The 19,690-nt window shown below is 45.9% G+C and overlaps 1 protein-coding gene across 1 annotated transcript in view; it reads left to right on the forward strand.

Annotated features, from left to right (window-relative positions):
• Positions 1 to 5,416: 5,416 nt before the first annotated feature.
• The window catches only part of FOXO1 (forkhead box O1), a 65,304-nt gene continuing 51,030 nt past the window's right edge, over positions 5,417 to 19,690 (forward strand). The window contains exon 1 of the mRNA XM_030456612.1: positions 5,417 to 6,240. Coding sequence (XP_030312472.1) covers positions 5,635 to 6,240 — 606 coding nt within the window. The 5' untranslated portion in view covers positions 5,417 to 5,634. The remainder of the gene's footprint in view (positions 6,241 to 19,690) is intronic.

Raw genomic sequence — 19,690 nt, forward strand, 5'->3', positions numbered from 1 at the left:
CAAGGAAGTTTGAAATTAAATTCTGAATCCTTCAAATAATGCAACTAAGAGTGGCTTCTGTAAAACTTTGCCCTGAATCTTAATTGTTTACATTTTTGCAGATGCTGAGAACAAATGAGGTATGAAGGACATCAAAGGAAGTTCTTCAAAAATACAGAGCAAATATTTTTACTAGCATTTAAAAAACCAAACCAAAACAACCAACACGTTTTTTTAAAAAAATAAATAATGTTTTTATTTGTTTAACTAAATATTTATTGCTGCATTTCTTTTAAGCCAGTGTGGTCCAGGAGAAGGATGCAGCAGCTGCTGAGAGAGCTCTGCTTGTAGCAGCACAACTGCACATGGCAGGTGGTGAGGAGCTGAAGATGTAGTTTAGTCGTTTGGGCAGCTCTTCTATCTCCAGCTATGTTTCCCCATCTCTTCTGGGAAGAAGGGTTGGGCTGCCTGGAGACTTTCTAAGAGCTAGAGCTGCACCATGTGTGAGGATATGTGAGTTCTTGACTCCAAAATACATCCAGTGAGGTGGGTAGGCTGCCAGCATTTACAGAGCTCTCCTGGCCCTAGTTTCAGCCATACAGATAAAAATCCAGAAGGGTCTTGGGACCATTCAGGATTTTCCCCATTGTCTAGCAGAAGGTGGAGCTGAGTCTAGGTAACTTCAAACCCCTCACTGACAAACACCCCAAAGTGAATGATTTATTTTTTTTAAGCCTAAGGACTGGGGCTTGGTAGAACTGGCTTCGAAGTCTGTCTCTGCTGTTCCTTCCTCTGTGTGGTCCTCTGCACATTATGTGAGTCCATGATGGCCCCAATTTCCCCTGTGTAAGACTAATCATTTTGCCTTTCATTTTGCTGCCATCTCACTGCAGTGCCTGGGTAGGCTGTTGGCCCAGCCCAGGAGGGCTTCAGGTGCTAGTGTAAGTTGGATAACATGAAATTATGCAACATTTTGTGCCAAGCAAAGCTGAGTGCTACTTGCTTTGCTTGAGCAAGTCATTCCTTGAGATGAGCATCATCCTGCCCATCACTTCTGACTTGTGCAGAGCAATCAGACACTTCAGGAGCCTTGAAAATCCAAGAAACATGATGGCAGGTGAAGCACTGATTCCATGTGCTCTAAAATTGGCTGGCCTGAAGGCAGCTGGCTGAAAATGAGAATGAACTACCCGGCCCAGGAGCCCGGCATCCTTGTACTCAGTGAGCTCCACTATATGGGGTAGTGAAGTCACCTATGGGGAGGAATGTGTTTCTCACCACTGGCTGGATAGAGACTCTAAATGTGATGCCCATCTCTCCCTTAGGCCAGCTGGACCTTGATCCATGTGAAACTGCTGCTGTGAGAGGCAGGAGGTGAAGGGCAGGATGGAAAGGAGGTGGGAGCAGTAGCACCATCAAATAATGGTTAGGGATTACCCAGTCCATATATTCTGTGGTTTGTGTGGTTGCGGGGAAAGATACCCACTCCCAGGGGATAAATCACAGCAGTGAAGTTCAACTCCTGCTCCAGAATGTACTCTGGAGGGTCTCCAGGGCTGTATAGGAAGCCTCAGACTTTTAGGGAGAGCCTCAGGCACCTTGAACTCCCTCAGTCAGACAGAGTGAACACTCTGTCCACCTGAGACATGTCCAAAACCTGGACCTTCAGTGACCCTGATCTGGGAGGGGATGTGCTTGAGGTGCCACACCAGTTCCCTGGCACCCCAGCTCCTCAGAAATGCGGACTTCAACCCAAAATCAATCCCTTGAGACATGTGGGAGGAAACTGGAGGTGCTGAACTCCCCCATCCTTCCTCAGAAAATAATCTTTCTCCCAGCTCTGATGATTCCAGGCACAAACTGGTATTTCATCCTTGCTTTTAGTTCTGTTAAAATGTTTGTAGTCTCTGCACACATATATGTAGAAAAGAGCTGTACACAGAGTATGAGTGTTTTCAACTCCATGTAATCTCCTGCTGAATTTGATCAACACCTCAGAAAGTGAATTGTACAGACAGTAGTAAAAAGACAGTACAGAATCTTTATTTTGGCTGCCTCAAACCCAGCATATGAATAGAAAGCTCTGCTTTAATCCAGGGATGATAAAAGGCAATCTTCAGATCTTTAATTTGAAAAAAAAAAAAAAAAAAAAAAAGAGGGAGAAAAAAAGAAAAAAACAAGTTGGTGCTGAGGATGATAGGAGATATTGTATTGTAGAAGAGTGGAAAGCGGGAGCAGGAGTAGGAGTAGAGAAATGAAAAGGTGGAGTGTAGGAGGAGGCCCGTGGGAGTAGAAAATGAATTGTGGTGCATCCATCAGCATTTCGGCATTGTGGGAGATGAGATAAACTTAACACTGTCATTTGTAGAAGCAGTAAAATCTCTTGTACTGAGCCATCACTGTGCTGAGCTGTTTTAGGAGGTGCAAGCCCCCCTTCAGCAGTCAAATGGGAGGTTTAAATGACAACACTGTGTCCTAAAGGGTGGTGAATGATGGGCTGTGCCAGGAGAGAGGTGCAAGTAGGGTTACAGTAAGCAGCTCCTTGTGTCCCCCATATGGTATGTATCCTGCTTTGACTCTAAAATGGGTTGATTGGAAAGGATTCAACCCCCAAATTCTTACCATAGCCTCAACGGAGAGAAAAAAATCTTATGAGGAAAGCAGAGGATTGTGTATGCATGGACCAGGGCTTTACAGAAGGACTCACTCACCCAGGCGGTTCCATTGAGGTCAGAGCAGACTCAGTTACTCATGCCAGGAAAGTGCCCAGAATTGTCTCATCGGTCTCAGCCTTCCTCCAACCCTCTGCAGACCTGGGCCAGGATGCAGCAGTCAAAAGCCTGGTGGCAGGGGTAAGCTGAGTCACAGAGCCCTGCTTGCCAAGCAGATGCAGCTTTTTGAAGGCTCTGTTTTTATCCCTCTCTACCTCCATGTCCCTCACCCTCACTCCAGTCTGCTGCCTGTATTCACTGCTAAGTGTTGAGCTGCAAGAACATCAGTGACATGGGGCACAAATGTGGCAAAGCCTCACCAAGAAGGTGAGGTTGGCGATAACAACACCACAAGGGGCCAAGAAAGGGCAACACAACCATTATGCTGCAGAACAAGCCACACAGAGTTACAAACACACCAGGGTTTCCTAAAATCCCCCAGCAGTAGCTTTCTTTCCAGTTTTTACATTGGCCTTTGATAAAAGAAAGCTATTTTTTTTCAACATCTGCATATACCAAAAGAAGTCAGAGAATAACATCTCTTACTTTTGTCAAAAAAACCCTACAAAACCCAAAAGCAACAAACAAAAAAACAAGGAGTGCAAGATTAAATAAAAATCCTTAGAAGAAAGCCTGGGTAATGAATCCATTTCCTTTAGCAGGATGGGTGCCAGTCCGGCTCTTAGAATTTTTTTTCAGATGCCAAGGAAAGAAAAAGAAAACGTTGCAGTGTTCTCAGGCACTTCTTTTGTTTTGGCTCCCATTTAAACATGTCCATTTGCTGCCCGTCCCTGGCTGCTTCTCACCCTTATATAATCTCAGCTTCTCCAAGGCAGGGTGCTCTCCCTTACTGCAGGGCAACTACTGCAGCTGAGTTGTGTAACACTGCCGGATAAAGAGCTGTTCCAAGCTGAAACGTGGCATGCAAGTTATTAGGTTGAGCTGGGACTATTTTTTTTTTAATTTTTTTTTCTGTAAATGGAGAAAAAAAATAAAAGAAAAAAGTTTTTCTAAAATCCGTGGGCTAAACAACAGAGATTTGTCAGTTGAATCCTTTTCAGAATTTGGAAAACACAGAAATGACTTGAAGGCAAAGCAGCTCTGAAATTTGACAAGCAGCCAACCTATAATAAGGTATAATCACCTTTGGCATTTGGGAAAAGAAACATGACAAAAACAGTGCTTTAAAATTTGATCAGTTACTATGCACAATGCATACATTGCACTAACTGTATAGTTAGGTGTCATTGCATGTCTTAAAAAGTGTTTTCATAGGAGACAGCATGTGTATGGAGAGGTATGATCTGTCACTAAATTATATGCTCTGGGCCTAAATCCAGTCTTATGCTCTCTCTGCTTCATTATTGTTACTCATTTTCAGAAAAGATTTTTATGAGAACAATGAACCATATTTAAATAACGTTAATGCTCTCTGCCTTGATTCAGGGAAAAGGGAAGAATAACAGGTTCTCTGGCTGAAAGGTAACAGTTACCCTGCTTCCGTGGTTCTTAATGCCATGGGTAGTCGTGTATTTGGTGACTTACCTGTCTGAAATACGTTTTTTAAACCACTCCTGCTACTGAAAACAAAACATTTTCTAAAAAGAAGGGTTTGACAGTCTGAATGAGGTATTGAATCAATCCTCATCCCTGTGTTTCTCTAGCTTAACCAAGCGTCTTCCTTTAAATTTTAAACAGAACAACACTTCAGTGTTGCCTGGAATGTGTATCTCTAGATGTTTATGGGTTTGGGAGGCAGAGGTGGCACGTTCTGTATCTGCTGCCTCTTTGGGAGAGGGGAGTGCAAGCCTTACTAGTTTGCGTGACCTTCGAGTTTGCCTGGAAAAAAAGATAAAGTGTGTTTATTAGTTGACCTAAAATGAAATTATCCCGAGTCCCCTTGCATGCCCACGGAATAAAACACCAGCTCACGGTATGAAAACACGCTCAGACGAAGGGGTGATTTCTCGCTCCGGGAGGCGCAGACACTTTCTGGCGAGAAGCCCGTCGAAGAGGGAAGGAGGGAGGGAGGGAGGGAAATCAGGAAGGAGGGAGGGAGGAAGGGCGGACAGCTGTCGCAGCCCCCGGTCCCGTCCCTCGGCACGGGGGCAGCTAACCCCCACCCCCCCACTCCCCCACATTCCCACCCGGGGTGGTGCGGCAGCATCCCGCACAGAGTCTCCGGCGGGAGCGAGGAGCAGCGGGGAGCCCCCAAGCACCCGCCAGACTCCCCGCTGAACCCGAGGGATGTCCCCGCGCCCTCTCCAGTCCGCAGGGGCGGCCGGCACGGGGGACCCGGTGAGCAGCGGCCAGGGCAGAAGCACCGGCGGGGTCGTTTTCCTTGGCCGCGCCCCGGCAGCTCGCAGTTACTTCTCTCGCACTCCGCGGCCGAAGGGCGCCGATTCCCCGGCGGGGCAAAGGCGCTTCGGCACCGCCCGCGCAGCCCCTCCGTGGAGCTGATCCCCGGGGCTGCGGGGGGTACTCCGGGCCGCCCGCCCCTTCTCACCCCGGAAAACAAAAACCACCCAGAAACAGCACGGGGGCACCGGCACCCTCCTGCCAAACCGGCCCCGCGGCGGGAGGCGGGAGGGCGGTGCGGTGCTGCCATTGGCGCGGCGGGGGCCGTCCCTCCCCGCCGGGAGGAGGAGGAGGAGGAGGAAGGCTGGAGGCGGGCCCGCGCGGGGCGGTCGCTCCAGTCGGTTCGCGCTGGGCGGCCGGGTTGTTGGTGCTGCTGCTGTTGTTGCTGTCGTCGTCGCCGCGGAGGGTAGGGAGCAGGGAGCCGGGCAGGAGTAGGGCGGTGGGGCCGGAACCTCCAAGGGGAATTGGCGGCCGGGCCGTCGGGGCCTCGCCGGTCCGCGGCCGGAGCCTGCATGGAGTGGCGGCGCTGAGCTCAGCCGCCCCGTTGCTGCCGTCGTCGCCGCTGCGCTCCCGCCCCGGCCCCGCCATGGCCGAGGCACCGCAGCTGGTGGACATCGACCCCGACTTCGAGCCTCTGCCGCGGCCTCGCTCCTGCACCTGGCCCCTGCCGCGGCCGGAGTTCAACCCCCCCAGTTCGGCCACTTCCAGCCCCGCGCCGTCGTGTGGCGGGCAGCCCGAGGGGGCGACCAGTGCCGCGGCTGGGGCCAGTGCTGCTGCTTCGGGAGGGCTCAGCGCCGACTTCATCAGCAACCTCAGCCTGCTAGAGGAGAGCGAGGACTTCGCGCCGCTGCCCCCCGCCGCCGCCCCCCCGGAGGCGGCCGCCTGCCGCTGCGGGGACTTCCCGGCACCCGAGCCCGGCTGCCGTCTCCACCCGCCGGGACCGCCGCCGGTGCCGCCGGTACCGCCGCCCGTGGCCGGTCTGTCGCCGGGCCCCGTAGCCGGGCAGCCCCGCAAGAGCAGCTCGTCGCGGCGCAATGCCTGGGGCAACCTGTCCTACGCGGACCTCATCACCAAGGCCATCGAGAGCTCCCCCGAGAAGCGGCTCACCCTCTCCCAGATCTACGAGTGGATGGTCAAGAGCGTTCCTTACTTCAAGGATAAGGGAGACAGCAACAGCTCGGCCGGCTGGAAGGTGAGGGGCTGGTGGTGGGGGACCCACCCGTCGGAGCCGGGGTCCTGGGAGGCTCCTTCGCGGAGCGGTGCTCGGCGCAGCACACGATGCCGTCCGGGTGGGGATCTGTTTTCTCACGGGCTGCCCGCCGCGGAGCTCGCAGAGCTCCATACTATATTTTTTTTCCTTAAATTTTACTGTTTTCACCCTTCCTAAGGAAAAAAAAAACCCAAAACCCAAACGTTTCTGCCCTTCCCCCAGTGGGGCGCAGGAGGGGCCGGGGCTGCCTCCCCCCCCCCGCCCTTGCTCTCCGCCTCCCCTCCGTCCCCCGCCGAAAGCAAAAGTTCATGCCGTGTCACGGCGCCGTCCCCGGGCAAACCCGGCGGGAACACCGTCGCCTTTGGCTCCCCTGGGGCTGCCGGGGGCCGGGGTTCAGCACTCGTGTCGTGGCGGTGGCGGTCGGGCGCTGCCGGGGCACCGCCGCGTTCCCTGGGGCTGCCGGCCCGGGGGGGTGGGGGGTCCGTGCCAGCAGCCGGTCCGGCGCGGCAGGATTTGCCGTCAGGCGGCGGAGAGGGGGCAGAAGCAAACAGGGATGGGGAAAGAGCGAAGGCAGTACAAGGGTTGCAGAAATAACCGTGTGTTTAATGAGTAAGCCGCTGTATTTGTCCTGATGGCTTCGTTAAACTTGGGTTGCGGGAGCGTCTTTCTCCTGCTAAATAGTGGGACGGAGTTTTTTCCTGCTGCAGCGCAGTCTCAGTAGCCGGAGCTGGCTGGTGGCTGGAACCTGTTGGCGTCGGGATTTGTGCTCAGCCCTGCGCAGGTCGGAACCCAGCGGCCGGTGCCGCTCAGAGCCAGTCCAGCGGCCTCGCCCGCAGCCCCGGGGCATCTCCTCGCCAGGTTCCCGGGCTGTCCGTGGGCACCCGGGCAGATGGCCCCGAGCCTGGCGTTGCTTGGCGTGGGGCTGTGTGGCCACGCTAACCCTCGCCCACGGTGGCAGTGGCTGCGTGGGGCCCTTGGTACGCTCTCGCTCTTCATCTCTGTACCTGCCGAGCTCTTGAGGTGGCTGAAAACAAATCTTGCCGAGGCCTCTGTGGAGAAAGTGTCACCCACCCGTGCCCCTGCTCGCGGTAGAAGTAAGGGTGCGTAGTTTTGTGGCTCTGTTGTGGCGGCATTGCCAGAGTAAGCTTTTCTTTAGCCGTCTGGGGAAAGGCAGAGCCTCCTACACCACACGAGGGATTCAGTGATGGTTTCAGTGTGTTCTGGTCTATCTGACTTAGTTACAGCTTGGGCCAGCTGAACTCTTTCCTTGACTTCCTGGTACCCATATTTTTTTTTTTTTTTTTTTTTTTAAATAAAATGTCAACTTAGATTGTGTTTATGTAACTTTAATTGCATAGCTAAGAATGTTTGTTACATCAGATCCTTTGTAAATTGATTTTTTTTTTTAGAGGTAAGCAACAGCCTGCTAAAGAAATGCAGGTTGATCTTAAACTTGTTTTGAGATGAAGGCTTTTAAGGCTTTTAAAAGTAATTTGTTAGTTTCTGTTGAGCTGTTTGAGTAAAAAATTTAAAGGATAATTGTCTGAAGACATCTGTCACGAAAACCCTTCATGGGAGTGAAATGATTGATAGCTGACAACTTTTAAATAAGGTAACTTGCCACTTGAGAATTTTTTTTTTTTTTTGGTGGTATTTCCATCTCCTTAAAAAAAGCAAGATACATCTAGTGCCTTTTCAGAATGAGTAGGACTAAAAACCAAACAAACCAAAATAAAATCAAAGCACTCCCAAATTTAAGAGAGCAAATAAGAAACTCTGCTAGCTGTGTAACTTATTAGCTGATTCCTGTTTTATTGTTGCTCTTCCTGTGGTGCTTGAGCAAATAAGTCCTGCACCCCTCCTCCTAACAAAGTGAGCTGTTCCTATGCCCACACACCCCCGTTGTGGCAGGGGGAGCTGGTACTGGTATGGTTTTGTTGTGGTACCCCCTGGTAGGGTGCAGCAGGTACTTTGTCACTGCTGGCAGGTAGCTACACCTGTACTCTTCTGCCATAATTAAATAGTTACTGTGTTCCGACTTGGACACATGTTGCCCTTTCTCTGGCAGCCTCACTGCTTGGCTACTCAGAAAGTTACACTTGAAGGTTTTACCACTTCAGCCAGGCAAATGCAATGTTTCTTAAGCACAAATGCAAGTTTAGTTACTGGCAGCCACTGGGTGTCAATGCTATAGCTGATCTGTTTGAGGCGTGCCACCCGTTTGCCTCGTTTATTACCATTTATCTGCGGCTCGGTTGGAGTCAGGATTATTTTTATTTTCTGGTTTGGGAGCTGGTGGTTTGCCTCTGCTCTGGGGGCTGGGGATCTGCAGTAGGTGCAGGCACAGGGCTGGGAGCGAAGCCTGAGTCAGCCAAAGGCCCTGGCTGAGGAGGAGCATCACTCCAGGGATGAGCTGGGATTAGCAGCGGACTTTTCTGCTGACAGAGGGAGCGCGGGTTCGTGTTCCAGCCTGGCACTGACTTAGGGCCAGGAGTACATTGTGCGTGGGTGTTTTGCAGTCTGAGAAAGTGAGGGTGGGTGCTCACCCCCCATTAACTTAAGATTGGAGACACTTCATCTTGCTGGAGTTTGCACATTCGTAAGTGCAGCAAGGCATCTCTTACGTGGCACGCAAAAGTCTATGAAATACACGAGAAATCAAAAAGAATATGCATTTTCTGCATAGTGGCAAGGATGTGCTTTTCACACAGAAGATGAGGTTAACTGATCTACTTCTTGTGAGTATGTCATGTCCTGATTTAATATTAGATGTTGAGCTGATTTTTCACTTTCCACTGAATATGATAGTTCAGTGGTGTCAACATTATCTATTAGGAGTCCAAAATAGCACACCGGTTCTTCTGATTAAAACCTTAAAATAAAAATGGCTTTAAGAAAAAGAATAGAAACTAAAGGTAGTAAGATAAAATTAAGGCAGGTAAAATTGTTCTTAGTTGTACATATAGACTTCCTTAGTACAAACTATGCTCTATAAGCACCCCATCCCCTCAAATGAACTCTAGGGAAGTAAAGTCTGCATGACACCCCACTTGGTGGCTACCTTGAGTGGAGCATTTAAGATGTGCTCTGCCAGAGCTGCTGTATTCTAGAACGTGAACAAGTGCCAATAGCAACCAGCATTGCTCAGAGAAAGCTGAAGAAAGAACAAGATCTGTTTCGGAGATAACAAAAAAATTTTTCTGCAAGTTTCAGGGAAGAATGAAACCTTATTTCTAGTAATAGTCAAGTAAAAATCAATGTTTTCCCTTACCTGTGTTAGTGGGAGACATGGGCCTAAAGATAGTCTATAGTCCCCAGGGAGCTTCACCACAGCTGTGGGTAGCTCTTCCTTTACTCAAATTTGATAGCTTTTTGCCTAATTATCATACATAAAATATGAAATGTCTCTATGGTGTGCATATTTCATGATGTCTGTGCTTTATGACAAGGCTATTGGGATTTATTGTAAAGGAACTATTACAGTTAAGTTTCCTTGAATGGCCTCATCCTTTTAGTCCTCTTTTGAAAATGGGTTTAAATAAAACCTATAATTTTTCTTAAACAGAAAACTCGGGGTTTTGATAGCACTTAACTGGAGGTGGATGTGTTGTTTATTTTTCTCAATGGCAGGTGTTAATGTTGCATGGGTATTTACACGTTCTCAACTTCAATGCCAAGGAAACTTGATCACCTAAATTTATTTGTTGCCATTGCTGAAGGAATGAGAATAGATGATATCTAACTGCAGAGGGATCAATGAATGTAATCCTAAAAGCCTGAGGACAAATAAGCATTGGGCAGATGATTTAGGTGGCCTTATTGGAGGAATAGTCTGTTGTCATGGCTATTCTGTAGTGAATCGCTCCCTTGGCAAAACAGATTCTGGTTTGTGGTGTATTTGATTCAAAAGCTACACATGGTATGAGGTGTTTGAAAGACTCTGGGAAATCAAGAATAATCTTCACAGGAAGTTGTTCAAACCTTTTGATTCTAGGTTAGTGAAAGATTAAATAAATGGCATTTGTTTCTGTTATTTAAAAGTGAAATGAGTAGGTCTTTGCGAGGCTTTTATCACACAATTATTATTCTGTGTGGCAATACTGCAGCTGAAGACTGCCTTGAAGAACTGCTGTGTATTTCCTCAGTGCTGGCTACATACCTGTAGGCATTTAGCTCTGTCCTTTGGAATGCTTCCCCAGGTGATATGTGGACCCCCTGGCATCACTCATTGTATTATTCACACGCATGTACATACAGTACACAGGCATGCATATGAATATGTAAGGATATTTTCTGTTTCTGCAATCTGCCAAGTTAAAGATGATTACAGTCATTCCTTTTCACATGGAGGGCACTAGGAAGAGCCTCAACAGCTGGAAGCTGTAGTTGCATCTGCTCTGCCACAACAGCTGGAGAACAGCCAGCCCAGTCTCACCCCCTGCCCACCACAATCTGAGTTTTACTATTTAGTGGCTCACATACCTGCTCACTGCCATCAAAAAGCCCTTTGTAGCAGCTTTCCTTGTCTGTCTGAGTCTCCAGCCTGCGTTTTGCTTGCTGAGATGCTTCAGGTGTGAAAGTTCAGCTTAGTTTTTGCAGGTGCAAAGTGCTCTCCTCACCTGCACCCACCCGCATGGAAAAGCTGTATGGCAATGCGGGCCTCTAATTCTTTGTTCCTTTTAAACTTCATTCTGTTTCTCCTTTCATGTTTGCCCTTTTGACCTCAGCCCCTTTTCCTTGAAAGAAAAAGCCCATTCTGGCCTCAAATCTGAATGTTGCTGCCCTGTTTTTGGGGCAGTGTGTGGGCTCCCCTGTCAGAGCTGCTTCATAGCAGTAAGGATGCTCGAGATGCTCCTGCTGCCAGCAGCTCACGCCGTCCGAAGCAATGTTTCCTAATGTTCATCGGTGGTTTTGAGCTTCCCATCATACTCTTAATTTTCTTTTCCCATTTTCTATTTGCTATGATGTCTGTGCAGTTAATTGTGTGATTATAGGCAAACCACCTATACAGCCAAAGAAAACCCCTGGGCGGCTTTGTATACTGACATAGTGAACTAAATTTTGTATCTGACTTTAAAGAGCCTTAATATAGAAATGGGGTGACTGCTTGCTTTGCCCACTGTATTCCTTATGATGTGCTCAGCTCCTGCCTCTGTATGGTTAATTCTGTATCACACTGTTTCAGGAGTTGGCAGTGAAGTTGATGGTTTTTGCTGCCTGGGGTGGAAAGGGGAAGCAGTGTGGTACAAGGAGAGGGGCTAAAGATGTTTAGGTAAAGTGTGTGAGGTGGTTTTTTTTGTTGTTGTTTTTGGTTTTTTATATACAATGATCAGCAGTAAAATTACTTTTTTTTTTTGGTGTTCTAATTTTTTCATAAGACTCCAGAAATTATGTATTCTTGAGATGCCTGTTCAGACTTCTTTCAGTTTCCAAAGCATAATGCTACCTAAATACACGCTACTCTGTTTGCACAAGTGGTGAACATTTCGTAAAATGAGTGCTTGGTTTTTGGAACAAAAATGCTGATACATTTTGCAGCCACAGATTTGTGAAGTATGTAGGGTTGTGGCTGAAAAGATTCATCTTTCAGCCCCTTCTGTTTTCGGAGAAAGTTTTCCATTAGAAATCCTTGTTTCATATCCAATGATTTATCCAAAGACTGAATTAAGACACAGTGAAGATACCTGGTAAATAGTTTGTTTTCCTCTTTTAGAAATATATAAAAGATTGATATATTTGCTTCATTGTTAACTCCTATGAAGAAGGAACTGAATTCACTGATGCTAGCTCTAGCTAGTCATAGTTGAGCATATGGTAGTGCATACTAATTTTTAAATTAATTTTGTAGCATTTTGTTTGTGTGTCTAGTTGCCAGAATGGATTTTAAATATTGGGGAAGCAGTGCTCTTTGTGATGAGAAGCTGCACTTCAGGAATGAAATACACTGAGAAAAGTCACATTTTGAAGAACAGCATCTTTGCTGCTCCATAGGCAGCTTCAGCATGTATTAAATTGATCTCTGAGGATGAGTGCTATTCACATTTAAGTATTACTTCTAAATATACTTAGTAAATATTATTTTTGGATGTTCATCAAGCAAAAGTGCTTCATTCTTGTAACATAGTTTGTAAAATTTAGACATCTTAAGCTGGCAGTGCAGCACCTGTATGGTGAATTTTCTTAGTAGGTCTTCATTCCTAATGGATGAGGTGGAGGAATAAAAATAAGTCAGGTGCTTTTACTGGATTGATGATTATCTGCTAAGAACTTTACTAGGCCTCATGCTTGTGCTAGATTTTGATAGTAGATACTGATTTTCACCAGACCACTTAAACTCATACTGAAGGAGGCAGTGGTCTTTAGTTTGCAGTAAAGGGTAAAGGTTTAGGAGTGCTTTGCTTTGGGATACAGGAGACCAGAAGTGGCTAGGTTTAAAAATGTGGATACTGAAAGCTCCTGGAACTCTGATAGCTGCTGCATCAGAGATTAGAAATTTGCTGGAGGAGCGAAGGACAGCACTTGATTTGCTTGGACAGCTTGCAGTTGTTACAGTCATCTTGTATCCATCACTGCACAGTATCAGTGTCGTTGTAGTTCTGTTTGTAAATATGTCCTACTGTAGAGTTAATTAAACCCAAAGGTACAAGTCTTCACTTGTTCTAATTTTTGGGAATGCGAGGAATCCATGCGGCTGGAAGTGCATCCAGTCCTGTTGCCACTTCAAGCCAGCATGCCAGGGATGGCTGTAATGGCATTTCTGGGCAGCCTGGGTTTCCCCGAGTGCTTTGCTGATGTGTTAACTGCACCCCAGGATCATGTGGGGCTTCTATTTTGTTTTTTTTTTTTTTCGATCGAGGCTGGTTTTGTTGCATGAGTCTAAGGGTGTAAGTTCTGAAGCCTGGCTCTTGAGCACTTGAGACAATGCACTGTGCACCTGTGGGACATGGTTTCTAAAGTAGTGTGTATTCAGACTGTTAATTTGGATTGATTGCCAAAAAAGTGTGTGCAAGCAGAAGTGCCCTTAGCCTGTAGAATTTGCTGACTGAATTATATCTCCTAGCTCTCCTTTGTAATATGTAAGACCTCTTCTTTAATTAACTTAAAAATTCTCATTTTTTAATTTTTTTTTTTTTGTATCTGTATCAGTATTTTAGTATCAGAGGCTACCTCGTGCCAGGCCTCCATGCTTCTTCTGTGCCAGATGTGAAAGGATGCTCTCTGCTTCTTGCATGTTGGTATCTCCTTTTAAAATGTTAGAGACACCTCACCTTTAATTAAGTTAGCACCAGAATGAAATTTTCATCATGCGCAGAAATCAGGAAGTTAATAATTATTTTTATTTTTTATAATTAAATGAGTTGTGTGCATACATGAAGGAGTTATACATATAAGCAGCCTTTGGTCTTTCCGTGGAAGCTGTAGTTATGGGGAAAGCTGAAGGTTCAAGAAGGGAGGGGATGCAGAGGGCAGCCTCTTGCTGGTGAGGCTGATGCAGAGCTCTGCATAGCCCGGGCACTGCTCCCTGCTCTGCTGTGGGCAGAAGAGGAGGGCAGGGAGTGAGCAGAAGTGCAGTGGTTGGGGGGACACCCCTGCACCCCTGCCCTTCACCTGGGGCTGGCATTAAATCTCTGTGCTGGCTGGAGCTGGCTGTGTGCAGCCGGGCTGGTCCCTGCCTGCTCCTTCCCTGGTGGATCCCCAGCTCTGGGGAATCCCTCCTCTTGCTGATGGTCTCTGATACCTGCCTCCTGGCAGAGCTTGTGGCTGGTTTGTTTTTTGCTCACCTTTTAAAATGTATATAATGTATTCGGGTTTTATTTGTTTAGCACTATTTTTTTTTTCCTTTTGGCAGTCACTGCAAGTGAGCAGCAGAGAGTCTTTCTTTTTTTTTCTTTTCTTTTTTTTTTATCAGAAAACAGAAAGAGAAAAAAAAAGAAAAGAAAAAAGGAAGAGAAAGAAGGGGGGAAAAAAGGAAAGAAAAGAAAAAGGAGAAAAAAAGGAAGAAGTTTTTTTTGCAGGTGCTCCTCTGTTGGCTGCTCAGGTGTGAGGGGGAGGTCAGGGAATGGAATCACAAAAAAAAACCAACAACCAACCACAACAAAAGCAATACTCATCCCAAAGTGAGGGATTCATGATGGAGGTGTTGTTCCAGGATGAATGTTTATTGATTAGATTCTTTAATATTAAAAAAGAAATATTTAAAAAATTTAAGTTTTCTCTTTCTGTTTTCCTTTTCTTCTTCCTTTTTTTCTCCTTTTTCTTTTCTTACCTTTTTTCCCCTCTTCTTTCTCTTCCTTTTTTCTTTCTTTTTTCTTTCCTTTTTTCTTTCTTCTTTCTTTTTTCCTTTCTTTTTCCTTTTATTTCCCTTTTTCCTTTTTCCTTTTTTCCTTTTTTTCCTTTTTTTCCTTTTTTTCCTTTTTTTCCTTTTTTTCCTTTTTTTCCCTTTTTTTCCCTTTTTTTTCCTTTTTTTCCTTTTTTCCTTTTTTTCTTTTTTTCTTTTTTCCTTTTTTCTTTTTTCCTTTTTTTTCTTTTTCCTTTTTTCCTTTTTTCCTTTCCTCCTTTCCTCCTTTTCCTCCTTTTCCTCCTTTTCCTCCTTTTCCTCCTTTTCCTCCTTTTCCTCCTTTTCCTCCTTTTCCTCCTTTTCCTCCTTTTCCTCCTTTTTTCCTCTTTTTTCCTCTTTTTTTTTTGGGATTGTGTTGTGTGAGAAAGGGTACTCTGGATCACTGGAATATGGACATTCATTTTGTGGCAGAAAATCACCGTCCACTCTTTTTTTCCCCTGCCTCAATAAGGGCTGTACACATAGCTCAGTGTATGGTCTCTAATTGTCCAAGAACTGCTGGCAGTCGTGCTCGCAGTGAGAAGGCAGCAACTTCTTCAGTTTTCTTACGCTTTAACTCCAGAAACTGTACCATGGGTGGAGTTTCACTTACCCAGCACTGACTTTTCAAACTACGCAGTTAGATAAGGCTGAAGCAACTTGCTATAAATGTGGTGACTTGTTAGACCACATTTATTGTGCAAATGAGCTTACATCCTGCAAGATCAGCAGAAACACTTAATGTTTGCCGGGATGGAAATTAATTAAAATTTGGCGACTGAAATTAAAGGAATAGATTCGTTGCCCATTGTGTTGTATGAATCTGCCTTTCAGTTCCCACAGTGGGAATTAGTGCAATTGCAAATGTTTTTTTGGCATGTGTGAGTTTCAAGTCCGAGTCGGTGCTAAGTTCTGGCTTCTGCAGCCTTCTTGGGTTTAGACAGAACTTGTTTCACTTTGTCTGCTGCTCTTTAATGTCTGTGAAATATACTTGAAGCCACCAGCAGGAGCAAGGATATACTAAGAGTCCAAAAATATGCTGTTATGTTGGTGGTGGAGGCTGATTTGCTTGTAGCCTGCATTTGCTTAAAACTGATTCAAGTTAATCTGCTAATTTGAATGTAATTGTTTGAAAAATAATAAAAAAAGTACCTATGCTGTGCATATCTCAGATATATATATATCCAGATTTAGATTTTGATTGCCAAAAGCATACTTAGACTGAGAAATCTTTCATGTTTGCCAATTAAATTATATCTTATAGCAATTCTTTGCAATATATAGAAACTCCTAATTAGATATTCAAAAAATGAGGATGCTGTTACTCAGAGATGCCTCATAGCAGGCCTCCGCAGTTCTCCCCTGTCAGCATGTGAAAGGATTAGGTGCTCTGTGCTCCTTCTTGCTGTTAATGTGTTGATTTCTCTTTCCAAAAATACTCCCTTCAAATGCGAACCTTCAAATTAGATGTAATTGTTTGCAACCCCCACCACCCCTTCTCCCAGAAAACCTGGCTCTGAGAGCATCCCGGTGGTGTGCTGAGGGAACAGAGATTATTCCTGCTGTTGGTTCCCCTCTGGAGATGCCTAATTAGCAGGTGTAATTTGTAACTGCTTGGTGAGGCCCCCTCTCCTTTCCCTTGCCCCTTGGCCCCTTCCCCTGCAGCACTGCCCTGCCAGGCTCCATCATCAGGGCACTGCAGGAAAATGTCTGAGAAAACATGAAGAGGTTTGGAAGGAGGAGCAGAAGGCTTTTTTGGGAGAGCCCAGAGCCTCTCAGGGTAGTGCTGTGCAGATTTCTCTGGGTGTTGGAGTTGTCACCTGGCAGCTTCACCATGCTGGAGGTGAGCAGACTGGTAGGGTCCTGCTGAAAGGCTGCTGCCTGTCTGTCTGTCTGTCTGCTGGACTGGTTTGCAGGTGCTCCTCTGTTGGCTGCTCAGGTGTGAGGGAGAGGTCAGGGAAGGGAATCACAAAAAAAAACCAACAACCAACCACAACAAAAGCAATACTCATCCTAAAGTGAGGGATTCATGATGGAGGTGTTGTTCCAGGATGAATGTTTATTGATTAGATTCTTTAATATTACTTCTAATTTATTTAATTTTTATTTTTAATGAGCTTTGTGGTGGTGTTAAGGAGGGTTAAGTTGCCAAAGCCAGATGTGGTTCTGGTGTTTGCAGTTGCTGTTTGCCTGTCACCACTTCTATTCTTGTCCTACTTCTGTCCTGCCTCTTTGAGCTGAGCTCTCTGCTCAGCTGCTGGATCTGCAGCTTGAACCAGAAGTTATTTGAAATTGAGGGTGAGGATGCAGCCTCATGTATGAACTGATCAAATTGGGTCATATAATTCAAACGTAAATAAAACAGCACTACATATTTTTATCTAGCTAGTGATATTTAGATCTTGATTAATATCTGGGAGTCTATAGCGAAGGAAGCAATGCCAAAAAAGGTGTAATTTTTTTTGTTTGGTTGTTTAAGGTGTGCAAACCTAGAGTGTGACTGTATGTTTACTGTTTATTTAATTCAGATCACCTTCATTTTGTCACAGTTGTTAAGGTATCTTGACCCTGCCTTCCCTGGGATGGCATCAAAACACAGCTGGGAGGCACTTCTGCATTTTCAGTGCAAGTGGCATGATGCTAGGAAACCTTGGAGAGAGGTGGAGAGGGCGGCACCAAGAGCTTTCTCTTTCAGCTCAAGCTGGGGGAATTAATTTTTTTGTCCTTATTTCCCCTTTTCCTTGATGAATACACACAACTTCTGAGTAAAACTGTGGTGTCAGATCTTTAATCACTGAGGGTTTGCCTTTGCTGCAAGAGCTGGGCATCTTTCCTGACACTGTTTGAGTGTGTATTCTAGTGGGTGGAATATCAGTGCTGCTAATGGGGTCTGGTCCCAGGTGCTGCTGGTGTGTTGAGCCCTAATCCACAAATATAGTGAATCCACTAAATGCCTTCTTAAAATATAAACAAGGATGGGGCTGTAAATCAGTATTTTAAAATGCGACCTATTGCATCTGATTTTGGGAAAAGAAAGAGATGTTACCACACTGCAGACTTTTCCATATTAGAAAACTTGAATTAGTTGCTCTTGAATAATCCAGTTTGTTCAGTCTATGAGAACCTGATACTGCACTCTTGCCTATTTCTTCTTTACAGTTCTGTGGCAATGACATAGTAATAAGTATTAAAAGAAGAAATCCTAATCTTCTGTGCTTGCAGTCCAAGCCAACACTAGTCATCCCCTGATGCTATGAAGTCATTCTTTGCTTCGAGGTTTCTAACTAAGACTTTGCTGTAAACTTCTGCTCTGGGGGAGCAGTAGTGGCATTAGTGAGGGTGTCCTGGCAGCCTCCTGCTGCTAAAGACCATCTTCCTATGGCTGAGATTGGTTCTACAAAGTCCACCCCATCCTTTGACAGGGATCCCTTCTTCCTCCTTCTGGAGCTCTGGAAAAAAACTGAAGATGTAAATGAATTTGCAACAATTGCACAACCCAGTTATGCAACGAGGCTGACGTGGTAGCGTACACATGTGTAGAAAACACCTTTTTAAAGAGATGATATTAAGCATAGTTTCACCATCTTCTCCCCAAAGATGAGGGCAACTGCATTAGTGCTTTCAACCCCTGGCTGGTTAACCTGGATATTAAAGCACACCAAATATTCAGCATCTGTTGACTGAGGATTATTGTTGATGGAGCAGGAAAATAAATTGGTTCTTGTGGACTGTTTATTTGGGAGGGAGTTTTTTAGCTTGGGGCCCATAGTCAAGGCAATTAATGTTGCAGTAGTTACTCCTGGGGAAGTGTCCTGCACTGTAGTGAGTTTTTGTACTTTCAGCATAATCTAAACCATCTTTTAAGTGTGTGTTGGGTTTTTAAATTTTTTTCAAGTGAGCGATGGAGTTTCAGTTGGAGGCTTTGTGTGCTAGTCCAACAGGTCTGTGAGTGATTGCTCAGCATTCTTTGCAGCTGGCAGCCCAGTTCCTTACTTCCTATGGGTTTTAATTTCCCTGGAAGAAGACGCGTGGCACTGCTGACTCTTGCCTTTTGTGTGAAGGAGGGGGACTGATGGCAGGGTGCTATAAATGCATTTTTGGGGCAGACTGATTGCTAAGGCTGCCTTGGCAATGACACCAGCCTGTACTGTATTTTGCTGTGTCACGAGGGCTGGTGCTGCTGCCCTGGGAGCCTGGAGTGGGACCATAGCCAAGCCAGGGTGTGATGCCCCTCATTGCATTCCCTCCCCCCCTTGGGGTTGTCTGCTGGCTGCCTGTGTCCTCTGTGGGCCTGTGAGTGAGCTGGGGGACTGGAGCTGGGGCTGGAGGAGGCTTCCTCAGTGGAGGTTATTACCAGCCTGCTTCTTGCAGATGTCTTAGACCTAACTGCTGAAGCCTCGGAGCAGGAGATGGGCTTCCTGAGGTCCCTTCCATGTCTTTAACTAAGCAGGTTTACAGTCAGCCACTGGCTCTGTGGGAGGTTGTTCTCCCAGGTAAGATGTGCAATCTCTAGAAACTGAATCTGTCCCATCTCTCCAGAAATATTGGGTGCCATCGTTAATGTGATGTGCTGAGGCTCTTGACCTGACTTTGGCTGGTGCTTTTTTACATATATATGGGAAAAGAAACCTTTTTGTCTCTCAGCTGCTTCCCTTCTTACTCTTGTATTCATTCCTGGTGGGCAGAACAAATAAATTAGGATCTCTTCATATGTAATGCATATTGCTGATTGAAAGAAAAATTCTACAAACTAAGCAAGTAGACTGACCTAATGACTCCTCATGACAACTGCCTAATTTAAGTTAACATTCAGAATATTTTTATCTGAGTTTACTCCTTAGAGGCTAATAGAGTGCTGCTAGAGTAATTTTCAGATGAATCATGCCATCTGCCATGCATGCTTTGCTGTTTCAGCAGTAGGGGAGGAGAGAGAATATATATACATCCAGTGGTCTGACACAGTGTGTTTGCATTCAATGTAAAACTAATTTAAGTTTCAGAGCTTTTTTTTTTTTTTTCCCCTAGCAGACATTTTATATTTCTTGCTTTGATTATCAGTTTTACATGCAGCTCCAGCACTGATATTGCTATCTTGGGTGCCAAAATTTGCAGAGA

Source organism: Calypte anna, chromosome 1 (assembly GCF_003957555.1).
Source record: "Calypte anna isolate BGI_N300 chromosome 1, bCalAnn1_v1.p, whole genome shotgun sequence".
Taxonomy (NCBI): domain Eukaryota; kingdom Metazoa; phylum Chordata; class Aves; order Apodiformes; family Trochilidae; genus Calypte; species Calypte anna.